Source organism: Vigna unguiculata, chromosome 6 (assembly GCF_004118075.2).
Source record: "Vigna unguiculata cultivar IT97K-499-35 chromosome 6, ASM411807v1, whole genome shotgun sequence".
Lineage (NCBI taxonomy): Eukaryota > Viridiplantae > Streptophyta > Magnoliopsida > Fabales > Fabaceae > Vigna > Vigna unguiculata.
The window spans coordinates 25,145,731-25,154,496 of NC_040284.1; the positions used below are offsets into that span (position 1 = coordinate 25,145,731).

Below are 8,766 nucleotides of genomic sequence, written 5' to 3' on the forward strand. Positions count from 1 at the left end.
GATCATTTTAAACATTTGGTAAAAATGATGACCATTTTAAACATTATGTCAAAATGAAGACCATCCGCAATAAACACTACGAAAACTACGAAAATGAGAACGAAAAAAGTATTTAAGCCAAAATTAAAAAAAGAGCCAATATTGTTTATAAAAAAACTGGAGAATTAAAGGGTTGATAAAGATATAGAAAAACTTTGTTACATTTATTATTTTGAATTTTTTCAGCAATTGTAAAACTAGATTTAACAAGGGATGGGATGAATTGAGATTTAAAATGAATGTGATTAATTAAGTTATACGTTGAACGTTAAAGTTGATATGCATCAAGAACTCTTTTGTCTTGTTATGATCTCAATTCCTATAAATATCATTTAGCTTCTCCACTTCTAAATCAAACTGATTATGAGATTTGGTCTTCATTTGAATATCATGTCTATACTTTTTGTTTTCTCGCTTCTTCTTCTCTTAGAAGTACCCAAGTTGTGCACAGCTGAAAAAAAAGAAGAGAAGTGGAATTATTTCATGCTTGTTCAACAATGGCCGACAGGTTTTTGCGAATACCAAATTATTGCTGGAAAACGAAAATGTTATATAACACCAGATAAATTTGTTATTCATGGACTGTGGCCTCAAAGAAATGATGGTAAAGTTCCTAAATGCCAAAGTAAGACGCCCCTTTATAGGAGGGTGAGTATACATCTCTTTTTGTTATGGTTAATTAGAAGTTAGAACTCTAATGTGTGTTTTATTTTATATTTTATACACTAATGTGTTTCCTGTTTTCATAAAAAATAAATTCTGTTTATTTAGGATTTAAAACCGTTGGATCAAGCACTTCGTTCGGATTGGCCAAATTTAGTTGGCCAAGATTTTAACTTCTGGAAAAGTCAATGGGGAAAGCATGGAGGATGTGCAGAGGCAACACTCCCAAAAGCGGAATATTTCAACCTGGCTTTGCATATTTATGACCAAAATAAGATATTGAATATTCTTGAAAAGGAGCAAATAGTCCCAGATGACAAAAAACTTTATAATGTTAGTTCCGTTGTTGCTGCAGTTCACAACCACACTAGTCATGATCCTGAGCTTTCTTGTTATCATGATCCAAAACTCAATGTTACTGTTCTCTATCAAATTAGGATTTGTTTGACGAAAAATGGAACCTCACTCACAAACTGTCTGAACCCTGATAGTTCTTGTGGTGACCAGAGTTTATTATTTCCAAAAAAGGAAGAAGAAAAATAATTTTTAATAATTAAAATTTGACAACTTTCTCTTATAATATGAGATGATACTTTTTGAGTGTTTTTTCATTTTTCATTATCTTATTCTTTTACATTTCAAAACTACTTAAAAGATGTCATCTTCGATTAAGAAAATTGTCAAAATTTAGTTATCAAAAATATCATTATCCTTTCCAAAATAATTTATGCACCAATAATATTTAATAAATAAAATACAAGTATTCCTCTTCCTTGCAATTTCCTTCTGTAACGTCATTGTGCATTTAGAGATGTATTTTGAATCCATATATACCACTAAAGTGCAACGTGCATTACGATATGAAATAATAATATTTCTTTTAATAATAACAAAATTAAATGAATGATTGATTGAATTTTTGTCTTATGCTTTGATGTTTGTTTGGAAGTGTTCACTTTTTATTTTGAAAAATAAAGAAGTAAATTGATTCAAAGTTTTAAAATAAATTAATTTTAAAATTCATTTAAAATTAAAAGATAAAAATATATTTAATCTGACTAAAATATATGAATCATAAGATGATATATATCATTTAATTGGGTTTGTAGTTGGTGTGGGTTTGTGTAATTATGTAGCGCTTTTAATCATTTTAAAAGTAATTCAACAAAGGAGATAAAAGATGAATCGTATTTTGTTAAAAAAATCACGAACCATAAGTATCAGTTAATTGTGTTTCTCCGTTTAACTTCACTTTTTTCTACTTAAATATGCTTTTCACTCCTTGTAAAAAAAATAGATTTTGATTTTGATCTCTCAATTATTATATTTTATTACTTAAAATTAAAAATTATGATTTTTATTTATGATGTAATATGCTGGTTAAATATCTATGCGTTAGATAAAATACTAATTAACCAATACCTTGGTGTTACCTAACAACATGTAATATAATATCAACATGGAACATCTGAAAAACAGTTTATCATTTATAAAATAAATGTTGTTTACTTATTTGTAAATTTAATTTTAAAAATAAAAATAATTATTTGAAATTATTGAAAAGTTAAAATTAAAAATTATTTCACTAGAACTAAAGTAAAAATTTGCATATTTTGTAAAAAACTAGAAAAAAAATCTGTTAAATAAAGTAATAGCTGTCCTTGAAAAGGAGAAGAGTCCCAGATGAAAAACATCTTCATAATGCATAGGTGCAGGAAGTAAATATACGATGAAGTGTGGATGTTAGAAATATGACGTGGTTTCTTCCGAGACCTCCAATGTTTTTTCTCTGCACCCCAAAATTTTCATATAATGCCAAATATGCATCAATAATATATTGCATGTACGGGATTTCGAAATTCTATTAAGAAATTTACTGATTTCAAAACCCGATTAAAAAATTTATCGAAATCCAATTAAAAAACTTATTAAATTTCAAAAATAAAGTTACAAAACTTAAAGAATTTAGAATTTCAACTTACAAAACCATTTTAAAAATTGAATTTTGAAATCCGATTAACTTCTATTAAATTAAATTAAGATTTTAAACTATATTAATTAAAATAATTAATAAATTTTGTTTAAACTAACTATAAATAAAAATTCAAACAAATAAAATATAAATTGTTATTTTAAATAAATATTTAAAAATAATTATACTAATTAAAATATTTATTGAATTTTAATTTAATATGGGTTTTATATTTTATTTAATGTTCACCGATAAAAGTTAAAAAATAATTAAATAATTAAATAATAAAATAACTAAGTTTTAATTTGTTAAAAATTAAATATAATTAAATATAAGAAAGTTTAAATTAACATAACAACCAGCAAAAAATTAGTGTCAAACATGTAAAAAATTTATAAAAAAAACAATTAAAGTATCAATTTTTTTGTGAAACTTAAAGACATATCTTTTAAAGGTTTACAGTTTTTACATTTGAAACTTTTACTTTGAGAGACTCTTGAAGTGGTACCAAAGATTTTTTTTTTCTTTTTAGTAGAGACTTAAAAATTCCAAAGTCATTCTTCTATATATTATTGTCTACAAATTTAAAAGGATATTTTTGTCTTTATAAAATTTGTTATATGTATTTATAATATCTTAATTAATATATTTAATTATTTAAACTTTCAATATAAAAATAAAAAAATTAATACAAATTAATTTTTCTTAACCACTACCCTAAGCCCTGGTCATCATTTTCCTATAATTAAAAGAAATACATTATCTTAATAACTTACTTTTGCATGTTTTTGAAACAAAAAAGTATTTTGTGAATTTTAACTGCCTCATTTATTAGTGATATGACATTTAGTGGAACACAAATTAAGTGTCATCAATATTGTTGTATATCAAATAATTATAAGATGTACTCATTGTAAAGTGTCATTAATATATATTAAATCCTATAAAAATATATAAATATATAAATAAGTGTCATATTAAATAAAATTTGACTTAATATTTATATATATGTAATTTTATTTTATTTAAAGAACAAAAATAATCATAAATATTATACAGGTATGTTTAATATTTTATTTAATGTTCACAAATAAAATTTAAAAAATAATTAAATAATAAAATAACTATATTTTAATGTTGCTAAAAATTAAATATAATTAAACATAAAAAATTTAAACTAACAGAAAAACCAACAAAAAATAATGTTAAACATCTTAGAAATTTACACACAAAAAAAATAACATAAGAAAGTTTAAATTAATAGAAAAACCAACAAAAAAAGTAGTGTTAAACATCTTAAAATTAAAAAAAATAATTAAAGTGCTAATTTGAGACTTCATTGATTTTTATTTTTATTTTTTGCTTTTTAGTAAAGATCTTAACAACTTCAAAGTCCTTCTTTTGTATCAGAAAGTTATTGTCTAAAAATCTAAAAGGTTATTTTTGTCTCTATAAAATTTGTTATGTGCATTTAGACTATTTTAATTAACGTATTTAATTATTTTAGCTTTCAATATGAAAATGATGGTACCAATTCACATTAATTATTCTTTAACTAGTGCCCTTAAGGTATTGGTTAACATTCTCCTTATATTAAACAGGTAAATTCTAGCACTATTATTTATAGGGTTTGGTGAACTGCCGATTAAGAATAATTAATATTGTTTTTATTTTGTAAAGATATATAATTAATTGTGATATTAAATAATTTTTTATCTAATTATTATAAATGTAATTTTATTTTATTTAAAGGATTAAAGTGTCCATAAATAATATATAACTCTAATTAATAATTTATTTGATGCACATCTATAAAAAGTTAAAAAAAATCATTAAATAATAAAATAACTATTTTAATATTGCTAAAAATTAAAATATAATTATATGTAAAAAAAGATAATTAATTTGAAGGAGTGACAAATCATATTATGAAAAAAGTTTTCACACGAAAGTACAATATTTGCATAATAGAAGAATTTGAAAAAGACTATAAATTGTAAAAAAGTCTTTTTTTTTTTCAAAATTTAAAGACGATACCTTCCAAATATTTCAAGCTTGTAGTAAAAGACCATTCAAGTGTTAGAGAGATTTTCTTTGCTGTCTAGTAGAGGTCTTAGAAATTTCAAAGTGTTTATTTTGTAATAGAGATATTGTTTAAAAATTCTAAAGGACACTTTTATCTTCATAAAATTTGTTATATAAATTTATATTATTTTAATTAATGAAATTAATTATTTCAGTTTTTAATATAAAAATGGTAAAATCAAAGACTATTAATTATAACTTAACTAATTCTTTAAGAACACTAAATAATTGTAGCTAATATCAGTATAATTAATAATTTTTTATTTTTATATTTTTATATTAAAAACTGAAATTATTAATTTCAATAGATAAAAATATCTTTTAGAATTTCTAACAATATCTCTTATACGAAATAAATACTTTGAAATTTATATGATTTTACTAGGATGTAAGAAAAAATATACTTGAATAGTCCCGATAAAAGTTTAAAAAGTACCGTCTATAATTTTTGCAAAAGAAAAATATATCTTTTTTAAATTTATAATTATTAATTAGAGTTATATATTATTTGTGGACATTTTTTTTCCCTTAAATAAAGTATAATTGTAGTTGATGATTAGGTCAAAATTAAATATTACACTTAATGATTCTTTTTTTGTAAAATTTAAAATTCATGACATATTATCCTTAATCAGCATATTTAGAATACGAGTTAACATGACCTTTTATATAAAATTTATACCAAACAAACACTATCTGTCACAAATTTTTAAATATGTGAGTGTCGAAGAATTAAAGCCATACATTCTCTCATTCTCTTTCGATACTCGTTTAATTTTGTATTTTACAAAAATGAATGAAATTATTTTATATATTTTTTTAAATAAATGTAAGTGAATTATATAATATAAATCTTTTAGTTTTCTTATTTCAGCGGGTGTGTAAGTATCATTATACGTCTTCTTCGTTTAAAAGATATATTTACCTATAAAAAGATATAATTAGAAGAAGTATGTTATCTTAAAAATTAAAAAATAGCCAATATTGTTTACAAAAAAAAATAAGGAAAATTAAAGGGTAGATAAAAAATATGGAAAAACTGTCATAATTATTATTTTGAATTGTTTCAGCACTGGTAAAAATAGATTTAACAAGGCTTGGATGAATAAAGATTTAAAATGAATGTGATTAATTAAGTTATACGTTGAACATGAAAGTTGATGTGCATCAAGAACTCTTTTGTCTTGTTATGATCTCAATTCCTATAAATATCATTTAGCTTCTCCACTTCTAAATCAAACTGATTATGAGATTTGGTCTTCATTTGAATATCATGTCTATACTTTTTGTTTTCTCGCTTCTTCTTCTCTTAGAAGTACCAAAGTCGTGCATTGCTGAAGAAAAAAAGATAAGTGGGATCATTTCATGCTTGTTCAACAATGGCCGGAAGGCTTTTGCGATTACCAAATTATTTCTGGAAAACGAAAATGTTATTCAATACCAGATAAGTTTGTTATTCATGGACTGTGGCCTCATAGAGATGATGGTAAACTTCCTAAATGCAAAACTAAGACTCACCTTTACAGGAAAGTGAGTATATCTCTTTTTGTTATGGTTAATTAGAAGTTAGAACTCTAATGTGTGTGTTTTATTTTATATTTAATACACTAATGTGTTTCCTGTTTTCATAAAAAATAAATTGTGTTTATTTAGGATATAAATCCGTTGGTACAAGCACTTCATTCGGATTGGCCAAATTTAGTTGGCGAAGATTTTAACTTTTGGAAAACGCAGTGGACAAAGCATGGAGGATGTTCAGAGGCAACGATCCCAAAAGCGGAATATTTCAACCTGACTTTGCATCTTTATGAGCAAAATAACTTATTGAATATACTTGAAAAGGAGCAGATAGTCCCAGATGACAAAAAGCTTTATAATGTTAGTTCCGTTGTTGCTGCAGTTCACAACCACACTAGCCATGATCCTGAGCTTTCTTGTTATCATGATCCAAAACTCAATGTTACTGCTCTCTATCAAATTAGGATTTGTTTGACATCCAATGGAACCTCACTCATAAACTGTCCGAAAATTGATGTTACTTGTGGTGACGAGAGTTTATTATTTCCAAAAGAAAAAAAAGAAAAATATTTTTTTAATAATTAAATTTTAACAATTTTCTATTATAATATGAGATGACATCTTCTGAGTGATTTTTCATTATATTATTTTTCTACATTTCAAAATTACTTAGAAGATGTCATCTTCAATATGTAGAAAATTGTCAAAATTTAGTTGTAAAAAAATATCGTTATCCTTCCCAAAATAAGTTTATGCACCAATAATGTTTAATATATAAAATACAAGTATTCCTCTTCCTTGCAATTTCCTTCGTGTAATGTCATTGTGCATTTAGATATGTATTTTGAATCCATAATAATATTTTTTAATAATAGTAATAGTAAATGAACGAACGATTGAAAATTTTTCTTATGCTTTGATGTTTGTTTGGAAGTGTTGACTTCTTATTTTAACATTCTTCCGTTTTAACATTCTTTCGTTTTTCTAACAAAATATCAATTTAGTCTCTTTATTTTTTTATCTCAATTTAGGTCCTGTTTTGAAAAATTTGATTCAATAAAGTCATTTCTGTTAGTGGTGCAGTAACAACGTTAAATAGGTATTGTGTCAGTTTCTAAATTTTTTGAATTTTTTTATTATTGTTAATTTTTCAAAAATTTAAAAATTTGCCACGTGTACATTTATATAGAAATTAAATTTCGTTTCAATTTGAAAAGAGACAAAATTGTTTAATTTTTACAAAAATTGGAACTAAATTGAGACACATTAAAATACAGGAACCAAATTGATAATGAGAAAATGACACATGACATAATAGTGACATGTGACACTATTACTACCACATCACACTGTCACTGCCATGTGACACGATGTTTGCTTGACACGTGGTAAATTTTTGCAAAATTTTTAAAATCCTTAGATACTTGCATACCCGTGAATATTTAAAAAAAATATATAATTTTTTTTAAAAAAATAAAAAAAAATATAACATAAATTAAACTAAATTTAATAAAATATAATTTTAATTTTAATTTTAATAAAATTTAACTTAATAAAATTTAAATTAAATTAAAATTTTTCATGAGAAACGAATACATGCGAATATTGATAGTATAATATCCATGTCCCATCCAATTAGAAATAAATATTAACATAGTTGTTATCTGCAAATAAAAATACACATAAATTATACTATTTATCGCAAATTTTATCAGCATGTATATAAACAAATTTTGCCGTACCTAAATGCCAAGAACATTAAACAACAACCGCGAACAAAAGGAAAAGATTAAGAAAAACAAATAAGTTTTAGATTAATTTTATTCTCTTCAAATTTACATATGCTTCAATTTAATAAACATGGGATGTACTATTATTCTTGAAAAGCCACACATTTACATTCTATTAATTGCTTTCTCTCTCTAATTTATTAATGACTTCATTTTGTAAATATAATTAAAAGAAGTATGTTATCTTAAATTACTTATTTTTGCATATGTTTATGAAAAAAAAAAGTATTTTGTGAATTTTATCTGCCACATTTATTAGTGATATGACATTTAGTGATTCACAAATTAAGTGTAATCAATCTTGTCGTATATTCAATAATTATAAGATGTACTGGTTGTATTAAAGTATAATTAATATTTTTTTTATTTTTATAGTACAAATTAAAATAATTAATTGTATTAATTAAAATAATATAAATTTATATAACAAATTTTATAAAAATAAAAATGTCTGTTAAATTTTTTTAATAATATCTTTGTTACAGAACAAATATTTTGAAATCTATCGACTCTTTATTAAAATGCAAGAAAAAAAAATATTTTTGATATTTGAAGGGTATTCAAAAAAAAGTTTGAAAATTTTGAAAGATACCGTCTTTAACTTTTAAAAAAAGAAAGGTGTATCCATTTAAAATTTATAATTCTTTTTAAATTTTTCTGTGATAAAAATATTACAATTTTATGTGAAAAAAGTTGTCT

The 8,766-nt window shown here is 23.3% G+C and overlaps 2 protein-coding genes across 2 annotated transcripts; both read left to right on the forward strand.

Moving 5' to 3' along the window:
* The first annotated feature begins 384 nt into the window (after nucleotides 1-384).
* Nucleotides 385-1,282, forward strand: LOC114189094 (ribonuclease 1-like). Its single transcript, XM_028077803.1, has 2 exons — nucleotides 385-687; nucleotides 811-1,282. The coding sequence occupies exons 1-2, from the start codon at nucleotides 403-405 to the stop codon at nucleotides 1,243-1,245; spliced, it is 720 nt and encodes a 239-aa protein (XP_027933604.1). The 5' UTR covers nucleotides 385-402; the 3' UTR covers nucleotides 1,246-1,282.
* Nucleotides 1,283-5,991: 4,709 nt separating this feature from the next.
* On the forward strand, nucleotides 5,992-7,101 carry LOC114189189 (ribonuclease 1-like). The gene is made up of 2 exons (XM_028077895.1): nucleotides 5,992-6,289; nucleotides 6,413-7,101. The coding sequence occupies exons 1-2, from the start codon at nucleotides 6,125-6,127 to the stop codon at nucleotides 6,860-6,862; spliced, it is 615 nt and encodes a 204-aa protein (XP_027933696.1). The 5' UTR covers nucleotides 5,992-6,124; the 3' UTR covers nucleotides 6,863-7,101.
* Nucleotides 7,102-8,766: the final 1,665 nt, after the last annotated feature.

What these genes read in the sequence shown, in the direction of transcription:
- LOC114189094 (XM_028077803.1), top strand. Translation starts at nt 403, where the DNA reads ATGAGATTTGGTCTTCATTTGAATATCATGTCTATACTTTTTGTTTTC. An exon ending in AGACGCCCCTTTATAGGAGG is followed by an intron (nt 688 to 810) that starts GTGAGTATACAT and finishes CTGTTTATTTAG; the next exon opens with GATTTAAAACCGTTGGATCA.
- LOC114189189 (XM_028077895.1), top strand. Translation starts at nt 6,125, where the DNA reads ATGCTTGTTCAACAATGGCCGGAAGGCTTTTGCGATTACCAAATTATT. An exon ending in AGACTCACCTTTACAGGAAA is followed by an intron (nt 6,290 to 6,412) that starts GTGAGTATATCT and finishes GTGTTTATTTAG; the next exon opens with GATATAAATCCGTTGGTACA.